The 23,019-nt window shown below is 34.9% G+C and overlaps 2 protein-coding genes and 1 long non-coding RNA gene across 3 annotated transcripts; 1 reads left to right on the top strand and 2 right to left on the bottom strand.

The window, feature by feature from the left end:
* Positions 1-3,822: 3,822 nt before the first annotated feature.
* On the bottom strand, positions 3,823-5,159 carry LOC140978543 (uncharacterized). The gene is made up of 4 exons (XR_012175578.1): positions 4,918-5,159; positions 4,743-4,820; positions 4,570-4,645; positions 3,823-4,111 (listed from the first exon to the last, which is right to left on the bottom strand). It is a non-coding gene; the product is annotated as an uncharacterized lncRNA (long non-coding RNA).
* An 819-nt stretch (positions 5,160-5,978) lies between these two features.
* On the bottom strand, positions 5,979-6,815 carry LOC140978903 (uncharacterized). The gene has a single exon (XM_073444142.1). The coding sequence runs from the start codon at positions 6,813-6,815 to the stop codon at positions 5,979-5,981; it is 837 nt and encodes a 278-aa protein (XP_073300243.1).
* Positions 6,816-15,368: 8,553 nt separating this feature from the next.
* On the top strand, positions 15,369-16,868 carry LOC140979257 (small ribosomal subunit protein uS13z/uS13y/uS13x). The gene is made up of 4 exons (XM_073444595.1): positions 15,369-15,511; positions 15,609-15,769; positions 16,376-16,564; positions 16,649-16,868. Exons 1-4 carry the CDS (start codon positions 15,509-15,511, stop codon positions 16,752-16,754), a joined length of 459 nt encoding a protein of 152 aa, XP_073300696.1. The 5' UTR covers positions 15,369-15,508; the 3' UTR covers positions 16,755-16,868.
* The last annotated feature ends 6,151 nt before the right edge of the window (positions 16,869-23,019 follow it).

Genomic DNA, 23,019 nt, shown 5'->3' with positions numbered 1-23,019 from the left:
CTTTCCCCATACATGCCAATGCATTGCACTTCACTTGAGTCTCGTCCCTGTATACATGTGTACTTGTTGTTCTTGCATGTCGTGGCGTGGCTCTGATTTGTGTTTGATGACTGTTGGTTTTGACATTGTGGTTGTTGGATGTTGGTTGATGAATGAATATAGGTTTTTATATGATGTTGGGTGTTGGAGTTATATTCTAAGCTAATCAAGTCAATCGCCTTTCTCCATTCCCGGTAAAGATTATAAATTGTCTTACACAAGTTCTCACCCCTGATTATTCATTTAATTAAGTTCATGATGAACCACAAGCACCCAATACAATAAAAGCGATCTAATGACCAACTTCATTCAACAATTCACATCCTTGAATAATAAAACAGATATTTACAATAATGATCTTAAGGCCTATTTTGAGTGAATTTTCAAACAAAACGCAAAATATCCACAAAAGTGGCTAAAAGCCAACTATATACAAAATAAAAGAATGACATGTTGAGCTACATCGTCTTTTCATTCCTCCTAGTCATATAATTCCAACTCCCGCTTATGTGCTCCCTTTTGTCATGCCTCTTAGGCAGCCCAGAGGTCTACCTCTTGAGTTATTGATGAAGCGCATACAAACTGCAAATACGTCGGTGTACTGTTTTCTTGAATTCAAGATGTAACATAAGTTTTAAAATTTTGTTTTGACGTTCAGTACGTTCTTGGGTGTCGTATGATTTAAAACATTCATTAGGCGTTTAGATTTGATATCTCTTTGCGTATTCAATGTCGGCTCCAATTATTCCAGTGTTTAGGCAGTAATATCACTTTTTGTAAATCCTTGCGAACTTTCTTCAATCTCCTAATCAGGTTCACAATCAGAAACATTGTTCCTCGTGTAGGCTGCAATAGAAATCCACACGAAATTTGCGTTAAGATTATATGGCCGGAATTTCAAAAATCCGATGATAGTGTGGTGGCGTCTGGGCGGTGTGGAGGTAGGACTTCGGTCGAGCTTCTGTCGAGGAGGGGAGAGGGCCGAATTTTTCTTCTTCCAAATTGGAGAAATAGAGAAAATCTAGACTTGATTTTCTTAATATGTTTATTGTATATATTTGTGTTATGTATATTATCAACTCCTTGATATGATATATATAAATACAATATTTCATTCCTTCTAAGATTCTATATCAGGATTATATATTTTTATTATTTAAAAATTTTCATATGGTATTTTCTATTCTTAAAAATATCATGCATAGTCAAATCTTTATATTTAAAAATTTCGACCATTGATCCATTTTTTGCAACTGCCAGTTTTGTGAACTCCTACACTAAAACAGACAGCTCCACTCTCTTTACTTAATTAACAGTTAAGCTAAATTCCACCACTTCCAATTTATGAAATCCTTTTATAAACTCCTTTATAAGCAATTTGTTTGATATCCATCAAACTACAGTTGTCAAATTCAACTCCTTGAATTCGACTATCTCAACGGAAGCACAAAATCTAGTATTTGTGTGACCTTCAAAGATTGGGGGATATAGCTAGTCATGGTTTCGCAACTTCATGTAATTCATAACAACATTTGTTCTTATTNTTCCAAAATGCACATGTCTTATCCTGCCCAGATATTTCTTGCATTATTAACTCACCAGATCACATGATATCTTCATCCATAGATGAGCAATGAATCCCCAACTACAATGTATTGACCCCTACGTATTTTGAAGCTAAACCCAACCTCACCACCCGATGACCTCCAATGAAGTCGGCAAACAAATCAAAGTGCATGCTAGTACGTAGAGTCTTCATGTTGTCTCGGGTCAAAAGACTAATAGTGTACAACCATAACCACTAACTATCCCATTCGATTATTGATAATAATTTGGAAAGTTTGAGGGAGGGTTGTTCAATATATCATCAAATAATCACCTATTTGTATGAATGGACATTTTCATGCCCTTACCAATAAAACATGATTTTACATCACAAATGATAGTTTCAAGCTCGAGCAACTTTTATCCTTATTTTAGGCGCTGAATCGATAAGTAACCGGTTTAGAATATAAATTACGCTTCCTAATGAGTTTCATTATCTTATATTGAGAGGCAGACCTAATGGTACTCATATCCCTGCAATTATTAAAATAAAGATTGTTTTTACATAAGAGTGAATAAACCACAAATCACAAGTTGGCTCGTTAGACACCTATTCTAACAGTTCGATCAACTTATGTTCCAAACAAGATCAAGAAACAAGAGCGAATACTGGGGTTGCTTGATAAAGTTCAATTGGCATCAATGGGATAATTTGGATTTTGAGGCTATGTTTGGTAGCCATGATAAGAGAATGATTATTAAATAATCATCCCTTATCTCATGGTTGGTTCATTTTTAATTTAACATGGAGGCCCTCGATTATGATTGAAAGCCATCATTATTTATGTTAGTTGTGTGATTAAATATCCCTCCTCAAATATGTGATAATGTATAATTTTTGAATAGTGATAATGATAAGATTGTATATTGACCATAATACCATTGAATTGTTTTCTTTGATATAATATGAAAATTAAAATTAGTGAAAATTTAATAATTAATATAATATTTAAATTTTTATTATATTTTTTTATAAATTAATTTCATATATTTTTATTATTTTCAATCATTTTAAAGAAAATAAATTGTAATACAAATCTATCTTATATTAAATTTTTATAAATTTCTAATCTTGTTAATTAATTTTTTATGAAAATAAATATTTATTAAATTTTAATTTATTTTGTTTAATGATTATCGTAATATTTTCAAATATATTTCTAATAAATATATTTAAATTAATTTTAATAAATATAAATTATAATTATAAATATTTAATTATCTATCAAATTATTTTAAAAATATTTATAATTATTTTAAAAAAACAATAATATTGTAATTATTTCTAAACTTTATTTAACATTAACATTCAAAATATTATTGCTATTTTAATTATTAAAGTAAATGCATATTTACAAATTTATTTTTAATAAATATATTTAAATTAATTTTAATAAATGTAAATTATAATTATAAATATTTAATTATTTATGTAATTATTTTAAGAATATATATTTAACTAACACTTGGGGCATTTTGGTCATTGCAATAAAATTTACAAAATTAATCAATCATTTTAAAATCATACCAAACACCATGTTATTTATCTCAACATACTATTAATTCATATATCTTATTTTTTAATCACTTTAATTACTAATCATTTACTTATCTCATCACACATACCAAACGGAGCCTGAGGGTATAATTGCAGGGATATAAGAGAAGGGATTTTAATCAAAATAAGTGGGTCGCGATAATTTCGGAGAAATGAGTGAAGAAAACTAGAGGAAAGATAGGAATAGGCAAGAGAATTGAAATGGATTGGGTCAATTTATAGCTGCAAAAGGGGTGCCGATTGCAATTGCGTGGAGTGGGAGAGGGGAGAAATTTAATTTCATGCAACACTAGAATTATTTTAGTTTTCTACGCCACAAATTGTGACATAAAAACAGGAAAATAGTTTCATGCTTGGACACTGATGCCGGAAACAAATAATGTTATCTGCAATGAGTGGATCCGGATGATACGTAAAAGATATCTGATTTTAAATTACTAACCAAATTTTAAATTTTTTTTGAAAAAATTTACTAAACAATTGATCACTAAAATGTTTTCAAGTAACAAAAAATAGTTATGGACTACCAAAATAATAATAATAATAATAATAATAATAATAATTTATTATTATTATTATTATTATTATTATTATTATTATTATTATAATGTTCTCCAGGATTTATGCAATTCCACCAAATAGAGTAGTAACTACCAACAAGTTGGTGAATTCATCTGACCGAATGTAGATTCAGAACATACTAATCACCGCAGCTCTTAGCATCTCTTATCAATAAAAAGGCCTAGATGTATCCATCAGTCGTCGCCATCCATCCCCATAAATCAGATGGTTTTGGTGGAGGTTGCATGCTCTAATATGAAAGCACAAAAGTCAGGGGAACTTGTAAAGAGTCACACCAGTCCTCCGTGTTAAATTCCAAGCAACGTCAAGCTGAGAATTGTATACCACCTAGCTTAAGAAAAGCCATAAAAAATCACATTTACAATCAAATTTCCAAAAAGTCACCCATCAAGTACCCTAAAAAAGAACTATTGACCAACACAACTAAACTACAAGCCTTCTAATCTGCAGCCCACAATCAGCTAATATTTAACAAATTGCACATCCTTCACGAAAATAAAAAACAGCTCATATTATTTGACTTGGTCGCTTCCCCTAAAGGTTCTGTCAAGTTTTCCAAACCAGAACCTTTTCTATCCTTGAAATCCCATAGTCTTGAAATATTATGAACGTAATAACCCCCAATTTCAAAATCAAATTGTTACAAGCATTTCAGTTAAGCTGTCAAAGAATTGATAACCAATCTAAAACATACTTAGCAAAATAACTTTATGCCGATAGAAAACAAACATTAGCACATTATGGAACGAACAGCATTCGGTGTAAAAATGGAAGGCACGAGATACCCTGATAAGCCTAATTGACTTCTTGAAACCTGGAAGTCGCGCTGTCCTCATTCTTCTTTTTATCTGGATGCCATTTCTGGTAGCAAACAAGAACCCCCACAAGTTCAAATAGTAAACTAAAACAACAAAATAACCAAAAAACCCAAAAAAACCAACATAGATAATCAATGTACCAAAGCAAGGCTGATACAATTTGAATGAACCTCTTCTTCCGGAGCATCATAATCTACTTCTAGAATTTTATAATAATCCTACGCACCCAAAAAAAAAAGGCATCAACAAGAAGCACGTAGGAAAATCAATTATTTTTTTCCTAACAAAAAACAGACAAGAGAAAAAAATCAATACTTTAGGCTTCGATAACACGGGGAAGAAATCGTGGTCGAGGTGAGAATCGTCGTCTGATTCTTCGTCTCGAGGGTGTTGGAAATTGTACCACTCGCCCCACATCAGTTTTCTACGATCGAATTGGCCTCGGCAAGATTTTCACATTTCTTTGTCTCTGTATTTATCCGCTGAAATCTAGCCAAAAACCCAGAAGGAATACGAAACTTGGAGCAGAAGAGAGCAACGGCAGGAGGGGATAACAAGCTGAAATAATATTGGTATAATAATGCTACATGGATAATTTATGAATTCTTTAAAAAATAATATATGGAACAATTTGTAGTTCTAATTTTGTTACTCAATAGTAAATTTATATATCACAAAAATTATGAGAGTGTCTCCCATATTAATTTTATGATGTGAATCTTTGTCGTGATCTGATTCTTAAAAAAATATTATTTTTCATTGTAAATAGAAATCGAATCGACCAATCTCATAGATATATATTCGTGATCTCACAAAAACTTTTTGAGTAGGTTTCTTGTGAGACGGTCTCACGAATCTTTATCTGCGAGACGGGTCAACCCTATCGATATTCACAATAAAAAGTAATACTCTTAGCATTAAAAGTAATATTTTTTCATAGATGACCCAAATAAGATATCCGTCTCAGAAAATACAATCCGTGAGATTGTCTCACACAAATTTTTGTCGAACCCTTTATACATATTGGTTTCTTTGAACTAAAATCTTGAGTTTGCCAAACTCTTTATACATATTAGTTTCTTTGAACTAAAATCTTGAGTAAGTCAGATAATATAGATAAAATATATTTGTATTTTGTGAAGCAAAGAAGGTTTATTATTCATATATAATTGACCCTAAATTTCAATTTAGATTATTAAAAATACATACAAATACAACATAAAAGTAGAGCAAAAAAATTCAATGGTTACACCATGAATTATAACAATAATAAAGAAAAGTACACTAGTCCAAAAAGAGAAATAAAACAACCATTGACCACCCCACTTCCAAAACTTGTTGATCAAATAGTAAAAGTAAATCCCCTTCTTCTTCTTCTATTCACTCTTCCAAGCACACAATACCAATGAAAAACCAGAAGCAGCACTAGTTTTATGTTTTGGATCACCACTTCTGAACAAGAATACCGCATTACCAACAACACTTTGATACAACCAGCGATGTACATCCCAATACACTTGGATCAAAAGCCCATCCACCGTGATCGTGTCGTTGCCCCGGAAATTCCATTTCAATCGCGCCACTTGAATCATCGTCTTGTCGTCTATGCATATCGCCAGGCAATGATCATAACTATCATCAGGATCATACTCAATCCTTACATCATGCACATCTCCCTCGTCACAAAATCGTGCCTTGGAATTATACAATCTCTTCCCAAATATAATGTGCTCCTCTCTCGCAACGAAGATAGCTCTAGAACCAACGCAAGGGGTCGAACTTGAATATATCTTCTTGTAGGCCTCATTGGTTTGGTCTCCAAGGAGCAAGCGTAGTTCTTGGTTCACAAGAATGGCGAGATAGAATCCTTGTAAAGGTTCAGGCCCCGAACCGAACTGAGCAGACGATAAATCCCAGAAAATATCAACTGGTTCGGAATCTGAAACCAAGTTTTTGAAGCCTTTTCTCTTGGAAAACAGCCATGTTTTGATGTCAGCTCTGCAGAGGGGTGCTTTGGTCGAATTTTGTATTCCGACAGTGAGTCCTTGTCCCATCAAATGCTTGATCCATGTGACCGTGATGAAGCCTGTAATGGATTTAGACTTGTACTGGTACACACATGTGACGGTATTTTGAGCTCCAGATTTGGCTGTGGTTGTGCTAGATTCAACTTGGATCACACTTTGACCAAAACAAGATGGGAAATCTTTCATTCTCCTTTCGTGGAATTTGCTGTTTTATATGTTTCTTCAAATGAAAGAAATTTATATGTGAAGGAACAACAGGAGCTCAACTCAAATGCTGCTAAAAAAATTGAATCTTAACGGCCAAACAAAACGATTTTCTTTTGGGAAAGGAGAGACATAAAAAGACCAAGAAATGTGTTCAAAGAAAGCAATGTGCAATATAATGGGACATTGGCTGGACAATTACTAGTTGTGATTAGTTTTGGGGATTGGTCTATTCGGAGGTTCAAAGGAAAACTTATTTAATTAATACAATCTTGTTTTATTTAATTAATTAAGGTTGAAATTAATTCATCATTACCAACGTATAGAAATTTCTTAATGTGATTTTGAATTAGTTAAAAATGATATATAAATTCTTCGTTTCAATTTCGACAATTGAACCGAGAGATATGCTAAAAATAATAGAATCAGTAAGTTGCTGCTATTTTTGTTTATTGCGTTCATCTCTTGCTATGACTTAAAATAATTTTGCTCATGAAATCGAAATCGAACCAATTTGAAATGACATTATTTCATCAATCGAGCAAAAGATATGATATTTAGCTAATTGATAAAAACCCAAGAAAACAGTTACCATGTTCACCCACATAACATGTGGTAGACAAGGACACAGTTGTATTGACATGCATGCAACATAAAACATATCACGTGCTATTTAATTTTATTGCATAATTTCTGAATGATATATTATGCTTATCTCATTGTCTTTGTTCAAGTTGAAATATCAAATTCCAAATATTAATTTATCACGTAATTAACACCATATAATTAATTCTCTAATATTCCATCAACAAAAGTTGGGTTTTTTTTTAAAAATAATTTAAAAAAAAAAAAAAGTTGGACGCAACTACCTCAATCCGTGCTCTGTAAGCGCAGACGCTGCTAACGTTGAACAGCGTCCGTGCTTACAGAGCACGGAGCTGCGCCACGGTGAAGCGCGGACGCTCGGACGCTGGTCCATGTATGCAGGGTCCGTGCTTACGAATCACGGACCCTGTATATTATAAATTTTTTTTTGTTGAGATTATCACCTTCCACATGGCGCTGCTCCATTCGACCGCCTCTTATCTGTTGGATTCCTTCTTCTTTCCTTCTCTTTTCTTTCCCGTCTCATTTGTGCATTTTCAGATTCTCCTTTACGCTCTGAAAAATTTTTGAGACGAAGTTGAGAAGATCTACAACATATTTCAGAATGGCAGATAATCGAAATCCAAAAGATCCCAGTGTCCTCTATTTACAAGCGACACATATGTCATCAAAAGTTTCTTCGTTGACCGTCGATGATATTGTGAAAGTGAAGAGGTCAGACAATTTGATTTGGAAGTTATATATTGATAATTACTTACACAATCGTGTACTGATATATTTAAATCATATGAGTTTTTATGGAGTTTTAGAATGTGGCTCTCAAGTGTATGATAATCATTTGATTACTGCTCTTGTTGAACGTTGACGACGCGAAACACACACGTTTCATTTTATATGTGGTGAAGCAACAGTCACGTTACAAGATGTTTCAATAATTTGGGGGCTAACAATTGATGGAGAAGCAGTAACTGGAGTAGATGTGTCACATAAAGTTGAGGAATGACAACACATATGTTTGGATATGTTGGGATTTTTGCCAGCATCAAAACATTTGAAAGGTGGTCATCTTTCTATGACTGCACTATACGATTATTGTATGTCTAACCTTGTTAATGATGATACTTCAGAAGTAGATGTTGTGAAATTTACTCGTTGTGTTGCGCTAATGATTATTGGAGGAATAATGTTCCCTGACTATCAAGGAGGGTCTGCTAGGCTAATATTTTTGCAACTGCTACGAGATTTTGATAACGTGAAGTCTTATAGTTGGGGTAGTGCAGTTTTAGCATTTCTTTACCGTGAATTGTGTAACGTGTCACTTATAGAGAAGATTACAATTGCCTGACCTTTATATATCCTGCAGGTATCTTTAATGTGATGTGATTGTGTAACACAATTTTTTTGTTAAATTTGTTGAACTATTTTTATTATTATAAGCAGCTATGGGCATGGAGCAGGATTAAATGTGTTAACCCCGATCGAGATGGGTTAACATTAGTTGTACCTCCCGTTGATCCGGATGCTATTATTCCAGTTTCTCCATATAGTGCACGGTAATTTTTAATAATTATTGTGATAATATCATATATATCTTGTATATTATATTGATATGTAATTTTTTTTATAAATGTAGGTGGAATGTTGGATTTAATTACACACATGTGCCAACACATTCTGTAAGAATTATAAGAGATTCTCTAGATCGTATGAATAATAATGAGGTATTATAGAATTTCAATATTTAATAGTGATTAAATTCATACTATTTTGATTTGAATAAATGAATAATTATTTTTAACTTTTTTTNCAATCAATTCCAGGGTCTGCCGTCGACAATGACGATATGCATAATATCACGAGAATAGGACATCGAAACACCGATTGGAGAGATTATCATAGAAATTCAATTGAGCTGTGGAATAATAGGCTGAGATATGTTTCTAAAGGGGTGCGACACGGGTGATCGATGCAAACTGACGAAGACTACTTCCAATGGTATAATCGAATCACTGTGCGCACCATATCACCTGAAGTTACTGTCGTTGGTTTTCAACCACATCCGTACAATACTTTTGTTGGACAAATTAATGTTGAACAAAATTTCAGTACGCCTTCTCCTTTTTCGCATCAGTCATCATTCGGTTGGAGAAGTGACATGGTTAGACAACCAAGTGGGTTTGCAGGAGCCTCTATTATTAATACGTCAGCTGAATTGAATATTGCTGGAACCTCTACCACTCAACCTGGTTTTTCAGTGATTCAAGTTTTGCTGACTTTCGTTCGTTTGGTCAACCAGATTTTCAGACTCCTTATTGGTCGAACACACAAAGTTTTACGAATTTGCTTAATGTTGGTCCACAGCATATTGTGCATGACACTCGACCACAGAGAAATGTTGTTTCACCTATCACTTATCCAGGTTACTCACATGAGGAAAATCAAGAACATGTACGATTGCGTAGAGGGACGAGACGACGCAATCCACCTGATTGTGGTACTGGGAGCCATTTGTATCATTTTAATTATGACGATGATCTTCTACTTAATTGTTTGTACAGATTGCATTGTTGTATAGTCTACATTCTATTATCTATACAAGTTGTTTCCGTTGATTGATATAGCACAACAAAGAAACATAGTTAAACCACACCGAAATGCAATTCATAAAAACGTACACATCAACTCATAGTTAAACCATATTGCAATACAATAATAAAAACATACACATAAACGAAAGAGAATGATGCCAAATCAGAAGGCATCAGGACTCGCTGTCCTCGTCTGACAGCTCAACCTCGTCATCCTCATCATACTGAAAGTCATCCTCGACGGGTCAACGTGAAAATGCTGGGGGAGGTGGAAATGGCTCGTCGGAGGCGCTAGTGGCAGGGAAGCGCAGCGAAAGCACACGATTAAAATCATGCACGTAATCAAACTGCTTGCGTGTCATCTGCCATTGTCTCCTCATCATGCGCTCTAGGTCATCAAGACGCTGGTGTGCGGTCTGTCCTCTCTCTGCACGTCCCTGTCCTGCGTGTCGTGCCTGTCTGACGGGCTGTGGATGTGCTTCACTCCCTGAACCCTCGCCCGGACCACTCTCAATCTGCCTACGTCTTTTATGTCTCGGGAGCTTGCCATGAATTAAAATATCGTCTTTCTTGTGCAATACTGGCTCACTATCATCCCATATAACCCCAGCTAGGTGGCAGAGCTCCGTGATGGTCGACGAATGGGGCATGCTAACTGTGGATGTCCCCCGTGCAGCCTGCAGAATCGAATTCATAATCACCCGACCTGCATCCACTTTCTTCCCGGTGATGATGCAATACACCAATGCTGTTTTCGTCTTTGTGACATCAGAAACATGCCCAGATGGCATCAACCGCGATGCGACAAAATGGTACCAGGTATATGTCTCCCTAATCATGCATGTCGCAGGAAACGTGACCGGAGCTCGCTGAGTATTTAGCTTCCAAACCGTGCCCGGGTCACAAAGTGTGTTGATAATCGTCTCATACGGATAAGGTTGTCTCATAAATCTCATATAATCGTCGTTTTCATAGTCAGGCATCGTACAACGAGTTAATAGTCTTGCTGTCAAAGGCAACCATCTGCCCCCTTACTCTCACGTGGTAGTCCTCATTCCTAACCATCAAGTTAGCGTAGAATTCCTTGACAAGTGACATCACAGCATATTGTGGTGGCTTCACAAACTCAGCCCAACGCAAATGCTGAGCCAGAATTAAAGTAACACAACCCTCGACGCTCTGATCCATCCCTCTTTCTCGCTGCATGTTTTTCTCTTGTAATTTAGAATAATTTTCAGCTGCAACTGCATCCCAAAAACGCCGTCTATCAAAACCAGCATGCGACGAATGACCATCCCCAGACTGAACTTGCTTGCCTTTCTTCCTTGGCGGCATGGTTGAAATCGCGCTAATAACCTAGAACTTGTCAAAAAAACCACTTTTTATTAACAACTTCCTAATTGAAGCATTACATCGAACACGTTATATGCACAAACTCTATAACATTGTTAATTCACATTTTAAAATGAGATTGATGAATGATTAACAACACAAATAATGTTACCTGATATATTAACTGAAAATGTATTGCAACTCGGCGCAAATGGGGCGCCGAGGCGCTAATTTGTTAGCGCCGCGGCGCTACCATTTACAAAAAAAAAACATTGAATGAGATGAGAGGAAAGTTTTGTCAACTACATTTTTCTAACACTTAAATTGATTACAAATCATACGTTAATACAGATTAAAAAAAGACTTCAGCGTTGTTGTCTGTCTCTTAAACCCGGTGTATCCATCTCATTTCTAATTCGAGTTGTTCTGTCTCTACCAACTCTTCTTCTTTCACTTCTAACCGGGTTGTGGCGCAATTCGAAATTTGGAGGATCCCAGTATCGCTCATCTGCAAGAGGTTGGAATCTGCCCTCGTACGTTGCTAAGTACTTAGATAGGTTATACCAGGGCTGCACAAGTGTCGTGGGATCCAAGGAGTGCTACTTAGCTGTGCAAATAGCATGGGAACATGGGATGCCGAAAATCGTCCATTTACCACATGAACAATCACTCGTTGATAACTTGACGACATGCATATGTTGACCACGACTTGGTCTTTCTACCGTTGCAACAGAAGCAGTTTGATCACGTACATCGTATTTGGAAACACGATGTTCACTAGATTTTCTCGCCCATTTCTCATACTTCCGACATGCAAAATCTGACCACAGTTGATTTTCCTGAACCATACGACCACTTATTGTCACACGTTCAATGAAATATTGTATGCACCTCAAAAGTGTCAAGTGTACTATGGCAGATATAGGAAGTCTACGAGCACCTTTCAACACACTGATTAAACACTCCGACATATTGGTTGTCATCACACCACGTCGCCAACCACCGTCATGAGCCAAACTCCATTTTTTTTTAGCAATTCCGGCCAAATATCGGTGCGCCATAATGTTTTTTTGTTTGATTGCCTCCATTATTGAATCAAACTTACAGATTTGATTCTGTGTGCCTGCTGCCCAGCATAAATCTTTCAAATGCACGTCTTTGAATTTAGCGTTAAAGTTTGAACACACATGTCTCAAACAAAAACGATGCACACCGTAAGGAGGTTGAAAATATGGCAGATCTTCCGTTGCTCGCACGATTCTCTTACGCCTGTCAGAAATAAGACACACACCATGTTCACCACGAACAACATGTCTTCCTAGGTTCTCCAAGAACCATTTCCAAGAATCTGTTGTTTCTTCATCAACAATAGCAAATGCTAGCGGTAGAACCTGATTGTTCGCATCCAGAGTCACACCAATCAACATTTTGTGCTTGTATTTGGTATACAAGTGTGTATCATCGACACTAATTATTTTCCGACAATGTCGAAACCCATCAACACACGGCCTGAATGCCCAGAAAACATAGTTCAGTGTCTTACAAATATCAGTGTTGGCTCTGAGATGCTTCTACTCCACAAGTGTTCCCGGATTATATTGGGACAAAGCACACATATATTTCGGAAGCAATTGAACGGAGCTCTCCCATGTACCATAAGCAATTTCCATAGCACGTTTCAAACTTCATCATGCCTTCTTGTACGAGATTTGATATCCATATTTATCTTTCACATTTTCAATGATATACTTAATCTCGTAAGCAGGATCACAACGAACAACTCCCAATAGCATATGTGCCACCATCTCACTGTTCAAATTCTTATGGTCTATACCGACAGAGGTAGATATACATGTGTGAGGCACGACGTATTTTGTTATTTTCCAATAACCAGTCTTGGCCTTGAAAGAAGCGCGAAGCCCCCATCGACAAATGACCGTAGAAGAATTATTTTTGCAACGTAACTTCCACAAACTGCGTGTGCTATCCTCGACACGGTACTCACGCCTGACAACTCTGACTGAATAATCCTTCACAGATGCAATAAGATCATTCTTATCTTTAAATAACATATTAACGCATAATTCACCCTTATTCGGATTGTAATAGCTTGATTGCACTTCAGAAGGTACATCGACAGAATCAGCAGGTTCTTCCCCAAAAAATTTGTTGAAAAAAGATGGCATTTCAGAAGTGTTTGAAAGAAATGGTACGGTCTGCCTCTGTAATGTGTCACGCGGTGGTTGTCGAGATGATTTCCCCTCATCAGGATTTGTAAAAGTATTCACTTCATCATCAACATTCACATCTTCTTCTTCAGACTCGCTGTATGACATATCGGGTTCAGAGTCAGTCCTACAAATATCATCATTATTGGCCTGATCCGGACAACGAGCACTCGTATGTAATGTTGGATTCGGCCAATATGGAGCATTAATTTGTTCCGACGAGACATTGATATATTGATCCCAAGACCCACTTACATCATCGAAACTCATATTACCGAGTCCTTCAGTAACCTGTGGAACATAAGATTCTTGCTCCTGGAAACCACCATATGTAGACGTACCGGGTTGGTTATAGAAACCTGAATCGGATACATGTGGAACATATGATTCAGGATCACCAAATCCAACATCATGCTCAATTGAATTTGCTTCCACGTACAGATGCAAAATATGCATATTGTCACAATGCATTACAAACTGTAAAGCATCGTCATCAACGAGATTGACTTGAATTTCATGCCAAGATGCTCTCTCCATGAATGAATACTTTGTTGACATCTTTAGAGAAAAATTCGCTGGATCGATTGCTAATATTTTATGCACAACTTCAGTTAATTCCATCAAATTAATAGATCGTAACACTCGTATCGGTCTAACAAATGGAATGCTATATTCAACTGATCCATTATCGCTAACTATATGACCACCAAAATATAAGAGTATGTCGATGTTAGACATTGCTAACGAAATTTGAAAGAAAATTTCCGAGAAAATTGATAACTCATTCGTTGCATTTCTTATCAATTATATAGGAGAAAAACGCGAAAATTATTCAGATTTACAATATTGTAGTTCACGTGCAAATTCATATCTTCAGCTTTCACGTGAAATGTCGGAGATAAGATAAAAAGCTGAAATGGTCAGAGATAAGAGGCGGTTGAATGGAGCAGCGCCATGTGGAAGGTGATAATCTCAACAGCCAATAAAAAATCGATAAAGATTAAAAAAAAATTTATAATATACAGGGTCCGTGCTACATACATGGACCAGCGCCTGCGCTTTGCAAGCGCGGACGCTGGTCCACGTAGGAGCGTCCGCGCTTGCTAAGCGCGGACGCTCCACCGTGGCGCGGCTCCGTGCTCTGTAAGCACGGACGCTGTTCCACGTTAGCAGCGTCCGCGCTTACAAAGCACAGATTGAGGTATTTGCGTCCAACTTTTTTTTTTAAATTACTTTTGAAATAATTTTTTAAATTTAAATTATTTTTAAAAAAAACCCACAAAAGTTTGGTGGAATCGGAAGCTACTAGTTCAGATCCGCCGACTTAATTTGGCAGAATAATGACTTTTTACTTTTATTTTTTAATATATAAAAACTACGTCAGGTCTCAATGACCTCCAAAATCCTAATTTGGACAAGATTCCGATTTCGAGACTCATATAAAACTTTTTTAATATATGTATTAAAAAACTGACCTTGTCAAATACTTTTTCTTTCATTTTCGCATCGTTCGACATCTCCTTAATATTTTTTTAAAGGATACATCTTAATTTTTTACTTCATATCTCTATCATTTCCGGAAAAAAATAATATAATATATTATATTTTTAAACGATTCTCAATAATTTTTAAAGCTCGAAGTATTTCTCAAACAAATATGATTTGGCAGATTCAGTTAAAGAATACACTCCAAACATTTATTTGGGCTTTAAGTCCTAGCTAGTACTTGGAACTGAGCCCAAACGTGTAAGCTATTGTCGGTATTAGGCCCATCAGAAATTTTGGGTCGAAGGCCCACTTTGGCTAGGGTTTATGGTTTTCCAATATTAACTTAATCCCTGGTTTTCTCAAGTCTGCGCCTTTCTAGGGAAGAACGGAGAAGAAATCTAAAATCTACGGAGATCAATTCGTAACCCTAGCCATGGTTTGATCGATACTCTTTCTCTATTGAATAATTTTGATCAAATTCCTTTTATTGTGATTTTTATTAGAATTAAAGACTTCATTTTTGTGTATTGCAGTCGCTCGTGTCAAATGAGGAGTTCCAGCACATTCTACGTGTGCAGAACACTAACGTTGATGGGAAGCAGAAGATCATGTTCGCTTTGACATCTATCAAGGGTATCGGTCGCCGCTTCGCTAATATTGTCTGCAAGAAAGCAGATGTGGATATGAACAAGAGGTCCTTTCCCATTACTCTGTTATCTTATTTTAACAAAGAACCCGTAACACTTAGCATGATTAATATTCAGATTCAATGTCCTCATTTCTATCTCATTTTGCGTTTTACTGTTTTCTCATTGACACTGGGTGCTGACATGAACTTTTTCGATCCATTTTATTTGTATATCAATGCTATAACATCGTACTATAAATTATTAACTTTCGGTGTTATTTCTTTTGGGGAGCTGGGTTTCACTACCTTGATTTTAAGGTTCGGTGATCATGGAAAGTTTTATTCACGTTTGGAACACTAGTGGCTTTGTGTAACTATATCATGTTTAAACTGTTATTCTGGGCTGCTTTTACCAAAGCCACTAGTAGATTCATTCTTGTTGTAAACCTTTTTTATCCTGCTGGAAATCGTGACTTCTGAAATTTGTATTGAATATAAGAAAATCTTGTTGTTTGACCCTAAATATGGTTATGATGTACCTGTTCAATATTCCCACCCGATGGTCTTCATTTTGGGGAAAAATTTGCTTCAGGTCTTGGAACCTGTGTCTTTACCCGCCAGTTTTAGTTCTTGATGGAAATATATTTGATGTTGTTGTCTAATTCTAACCAGGGCTGGTGAACTTTCTGCTGCTGAGATCGACAACTTGATGGTAATTGTTGCAAACCCTCGCCAATTCAAGATTCCAGACTGGTTTTTGAACAGGAAGAAGGATTACAAGGACGGAAAGTTTTCTCAAGTCACTTCAAATGCTCTTGACATGAAACTCAGGGATGATCTCGAGCGATTGAAAAAGATCAGGTCACACACATCATATCTCTCATGAAATAGCCTGACCTTTACTTTTGCAGAGTGTTATTGAATCTGCTTGAGTTGATTTTTCAGGAACCACCGTGGGCTTCGTCACTACTGGGGCCTTAGAGTGCGTGGACAGCACACCAAGACTACAGGGCGTAGGGGAAAGACTGTTGGTGTCTCAAAGAAGCGATAAGCCTCCTCTCTTCTTTACTTCATATTTAAGAAAAAATTGGCTTGATTTTTGGCATTCCAGAAGATCTTACATGTACGAAGTTTAATCATTTTTAGTTTTGATGGATTTTGTATCCCTGGTTGCTTTCAGCCATATGCTTTCCATGTGATTCAGTATTACATTGGAAAGAAACTTGGGTTTTTTTAAACCCTTTAAGTGGCAAAATAGACACTTTCGAAATCCCGGTCAACATTTTGGTTGTCTAGAGAAATTTTCAGTCAATTGAATCAAATTGCCTGCCAAATTCTCATTCATTTTGAGATATGGTTTTGTATTATTATGATATATTTAGTTGTTATTATAAATTTTATAAATAATTCAGTCTGATTTCTACATTACATCCGGTCAAATTTCAATCAGAATAAATATAAAAAAATGATTTGTTCAAAAATATATTTGGTACTTAAACTCTAATTAGCACGTTGATGCGATCTACCAGCATATAGAAACAACATAAATTCAAGTTTAAAATGTATTTTCTATTATCAAAACGTTATTGTTATTTTTTCCATACATTTTATTTTTTTATTTAGGAGTATTATTTATATTTTTTTTATTTTATGTGGTTCACACATATATATAAACATAGTTTTTGCCGTATCTGGAAAATTTCTTCCAAAAATAATATGTTATAAAAAGAAAAATTTATCATTATTAATATATTCATCTATCGCATTAATATTTGAAACAAATAAAAAAATAAATCTATAATTAAATGTGAATTTTTTTCAATTTATTTTTAAAAATTCAAATTTAATTTTGATGTTCTTTGAAATTATAAACTACATTTAAGTATCTGATTATATCTTTCTATTTAATTTCGATTATGGTTTTCAGTTGTGTGTTATTTTTATAGATTTTATATTTACTATTGTCTATCATACTAAACAAAATATAAAAGATTTTATATAATAGCGCGTTTTTCAATTTTTTAAAAGAGTGTCCGTATATTATTATTATTATTATTTATTATTATATATCTTAATAAAGCTTTAAAATATATATCATAATAGAAATTTAATATAAATATTATAATTATATTTTTAATCAAAATTTATTCATATAATAAATGACAAAAAATTGAATTTTTGAAAAATATTTTTTTATTTTTTAAAATTTTGTTAAATAAAATAATATAAGATTTTTAAATATCTTTTATTTTTTTTTATTAATAGCAGTTTCACTTAATCAAGATAATAAGTCAATTTAACGACAAAATATTGTTATCATCATTTGAAATTTATCTCAAATGACATAAATATTTTTATATAATAATTTTTAAAATTTAAATATATATTATATCAATAATTTTAAATAATTATTCAAACACTAATACTTACTAATTTTAAAAATTAATTATATAAAATAAGACTCTGTGAATCGCACGAGTGAAATACTAATTACAATAAAAAGTAATATTTTTGTATGAAAAGTGTTATTTTTTATGGGTGATCTAAATATAATATTTGTATCACAAAATTAACTTGTGAGACGTTACATGTTGTTATTGTGTTCTACATAAGATGGAGCGCGCAAACAGGTTTAATAACGAACCTTACTTGGTTATGAGATAATATATGGGTGATCTAAACATAAGACGTCGTAACGGAGAGTGAGGTTCCGCTGCCGAGGAACTGGGTGAACCTTCATCCTAAAAAATTCCAAATTAATTGAGAAAACGGATGCCCGGACAGCAATGAATTGAAAATGGAAGCGCAATCGAAATTTTGAATCAAAGATTGAATTTTTATAAAATCTGAATTGGATAATTATGGAAACCAATTCAAAATTAAATGCAAAGATGGAATTTTTACGACAAGGGGAAGAAGAGAGTGATTATCTGTTGGATTTCGATGATTGAGGCATGCGGAATTATTAGTATTGTTTATATTTTGTTAATTACTCTTATTAAAAAAATAAATTGTTATGAATATTCCATCATTTTTCACCGCTTCAGATCTTTGTATTTATATGAGTTTTTACATATTTAAATAAATAAATTCACGATGATATTAACTTATAATAAAGATATATTATTATTATTATTATTATTATTATTATTATTATATTTGTTTATTGTTTATCCATATGGATTATATTTTTTAATGAGAAATTATTATTTTTTATTGATGCCAATTTGTGGATATGAAAGTGACGGGCCTCCGCTTTTATAAGTTTCATAATATATTATTATATCAATTTATATATAAAACTCGATATTCCGATAAGTTCTAATAACAAAAATGGCCAACTATGACTTGTACATGTCCTTAATCATTTTAATTTAACATGCAAGAGAAATAAACAATAAACATGAAATGTAAAATTTAATATTATCAAACTCTGATTCAAAGAATTTACATTATTCAATTGTATTAATGGTCTTCGACAAACATATTATTTATTAATGCAGTTACAAGTAATTAAACTTATAATTATAAAGATAAGCGTTAAAATCCTTGTGTTTTTCTAATTTAATTGACCAAACTCATCATCTAGTCAAAAATATATCAATAAAAAACTTGGCACTGCAGCGTTTCATATTGATTAAAAATAACATTTTCATTTTATGAAAAAAGTTAATCATAAAATTTAATAACTGAGATAGCTGCAATTGATAAATCCAGTTTCTTCGATTTATTTAGATTAAATATGTTATGATAACACAACAAATATAATCTAGCGCTACTCATGTACCAATCGTTCATGACAATTATGGATAACTGAATTCATGGATAACAGTAGAAAATTATATATCGAATTAAATTGTCAGATTAATCAACATACAAGTTTCATCAAAATAGATAATAAAAAAACAAATACGTGAACAAAACAAGAATATTAAATTTAAACGCAAAAACTCACAGTGATAAATTTGAAATAATATAAATATCTCTTAAATCATAAATAAAAACTTAGCCTAGAGTTCTTGAGATGAGATGAAAAATTCATATGCCTTCTCTTTTGTGTTTTACGTTGAAGAAAGAAAGGAAAGAAGAGATAAGTCTTAAGATAAATCCAAAAACTAGAATAAAACCCCAATAATATTAAGAAGAAGTTAGGTCTATCAATAAGAAAATTATAGTTTTTATGGAACCAAAATCTATCAAATCTTTTCTTATCTCAATAATATATTTATATCTCCAAAAGTCTTTAATAAATTAAATATCACAATTAGGACTCATAAAATATGACATTTTTATAATAATTTTCGAGCTCTAAATGCAGTCACAATGTAGCTGCAAAGCAGTCAAAAGACGTATTGGAAAATTTCGGTTAGAACAAGGCGTGCTTATTTTCGAGAATCTCAAACTTGAACACTAAGTTTTAAAAAATATGATAAGCAAAGAATATGGAAGATATAACCTTATAATTGTAGAAGGAGATCCACCTAAGTATGGTGAGTCTTGCACCCCAACACATATAAATACAAGGCCAATGCATTCTTAAAAATCACACATCTCCATCACTCAAATTTCGAGAATTGTTCTCCAATGTTCTGTTAAATTTTCAAAATTTTGCAAAACGAATTTCTGTCTAAACGCTGTCAAGATGCAAGAATTATTTCAAATAGTTAATTCACGTTTTGATTCAAGAATCAGAGTAATTGGGATTATTTTTTAAAATACATTTAGTATATGAATTGGTTCTATTTTCGAAATTTTCGTTCTAGCATGAGTTATTTGTTTCGTATTGTGTTGAAAGTACCATATGTTTTGAATATCGTTATGATTCAACTAAATATATGAAAGATCTTCGAAACTATGATATTATATGGTCTTCAAACGGTGAGATTATAACCGTTATATGGCATCGCCCCTTTAAAAGAGTAAAAAAATAGATACTGATATCAGTAAATCATGGAAAATAGATGAATTTCAGCGCGACTCATTCTTTCTCAAAATTTTCATCTTGAACCATAGGAGAATAAGGGTCCATCTTTGACTGATCAAATTCAAACTCAGAAAATTACTTAACAACATCATCTACTAAGGTTAATGTCATTTATGACGGACTTCTATCTTGATCCGGAGGAGCTGGAGGGTCAGCATCATGAACTACAGTATCAGTATGAGGAATAGATAGGACATAAAAAAGCTAATCAATAATTCAACAATGGATTTTTGCTGTGCAGATTTGGTGATAGCCGCGGAAGAGCCCGGATCATCCATGACTCGGGACAGTAAATGGATAGCCCGGATCATGGTAGGTTTGCAGAAGGAGCTCATAAGTAGCCGGGTAGATGAGTGCTCGGGACGTCCTTTACCCGAGCAACCAGAGGCTCGAGCTCTCGGGCGAATTACCGGGTGATGACTCTCTACCCGGGATGCCTCGGTAATTGTGTTGCACTCGAGTGCGAAAGTAGGTGATATCTTATCTCGATAAGCGTACTTGACAGAATCGTTCTGATTTGAAGTGATGGAAAGGACAGATCGACGTGACATGAATTTTATAATAGGTGGTTATAAGTGATAAGTAGACACTAAAAACAAGGAAAAATCATTATCTTCCTTCCTATAAATAAGCAGGTTTGTTTTACATTAAATTCATTCACACATATACACACCAGTGACATTTATTTCTCTGTAAAGCTACATTGGTTTTTTTCATTTTCCACCTGTTGACTTAAGCATCGGAGTGACCACGCCGGATACCCTTACGGCGCCCATTCACGTGTTTGTTTTCTTGTTTTGAGGACATCATTACAGCTCTATTCTAGGGAGATAATCTCGATTTATGATATATCTTACTGCTCATTTTTCTTTCATCAACTTCATATCAGATTTGGTGGATTGTCCGACCCAGCTCACCCTATTCACCCGGATCATCTCATTGGCGCCGTATGTGAAAAATTGAGCTCAAGACGTAGATGTGGCTCCCACCAGAAGAACGAACCAGGAAAACTCTTGGGAGCCTGGAGATAACCCACCTTTCAAGGTGGCCCTCCATTCACTGGACCTCAGCCTACTATCACTTTGTCACATGAAGAATTGGCTCAGATTATATTTGATGTCGTCGAGAAGGCCATAGCAAGAAAGGCCCTTTCTCATCATTCTACCAAGCTAGAGCCTGAGCAGGAGCGAGATCAAGGGGGGCAGAGAAGATGAGGTAAAAGCGGAGGAGAGGTAGTCCAGTGCTGGTTCCAAATCCCCTACTATAGCTGAGGAAGTGGAGGAGTTGAGGATGAAAATGAAGATCTAGGAGGGGGCAGGTTGGAGGTCGGAATAGTACTCGGGTAGTTACTAAAGGATGTCCTTTCTCTGATGTCATCGTCCGAGAACCTCTGTCAAGGCACTTCAAATCTGCAAAAATAAAAGATTATGATGGGAGTGCCGACCCTGAAGAACATCTCGCTAGATTTGAAAATATGGCTATGTTACACTTTTATGGGGATATGATTAAGTGTAAAGTATTCTTGACTACTCTGGTTGACTATGACTAGAGATGGTTTAAAGGACAATCCCCTCAAAGTATCTAGTCTTTTGAAGACTTCCAAAAGTTGTTCTTGCATCATTTTAGCAGCAGCAAGAAGTACAAATAACAACTTTCAGCTTGTTCGAAGTTAGGCAGAGTCCTGAAGAAACTCCGAGGGCATACATCCGAAGGTTCAATCGAGTTACTTTGGATGTTCCCTCCTGTGCCTATGCAACAAAAACTACTGCATTTACCCAAGATTTACGGGAGGGAGAATTTTTCCGGTCGTTGACCAAGAAATCACCCAGGGACTTTGAGGATCTTTTGGCCCAGGCAGAAAAGTACATTAACATCGAGGAAGCCTAGAAGCAGAAGCGAGACGCTTTGAAAAGAGAGAGAGATGACCGAGTGGTAGACCCGAGGAGAGTGTTCAGAAGAGGGTCAACTTCGGGCATTTTTCCCATCATGTGCCCCTGAAAATTGTACGGGACAGGGATGTCCATGAATGCAGCTCGGAGAGATCGCGGGGCCTGAACCCCAATCCACAATCTGTTAGATCCGAGAAGAAAGGATTTTGTACCCTTCACAAAGTATGCTCTTATGACACTAGTGAGTGTCGAATGTTGAAAAAGGAGTACATCCATCCTGCTACCCTAGGATATATCCCATCAAACAGAAGGACGAGATTGCCACCTTAGTCAACTCAGCGTCCTGGACCCAGTTCACGAGAAGATTCGCGAGGTTCCCCGAGCGGAAGAAGAAATCGGGAACCAGAGCGGAAGAAAGCTTCATCCCTTGCCTTAGGAGTGAT

Source organism: Primulina huaijiensis, chromosome 6 (genome assembly GCF_012295235.1).
Source record: "Primulina huaijiensis isolate GDHJ02 chromosome 6, ASM1229523v2, whole genome shotgun sequence".
NCBI classification, from domain to species: Eukaryota; Viridiplantae; Streptophyta; class Magnoliopsida; order Lamiales; family Gesneriaceae; genus Primulina; species Primulina huaijiensis.
Note: the sequence above shows the minus strand (reverse complement) of the source record. Positions and strands in the feature narration are given on the sequence as shown.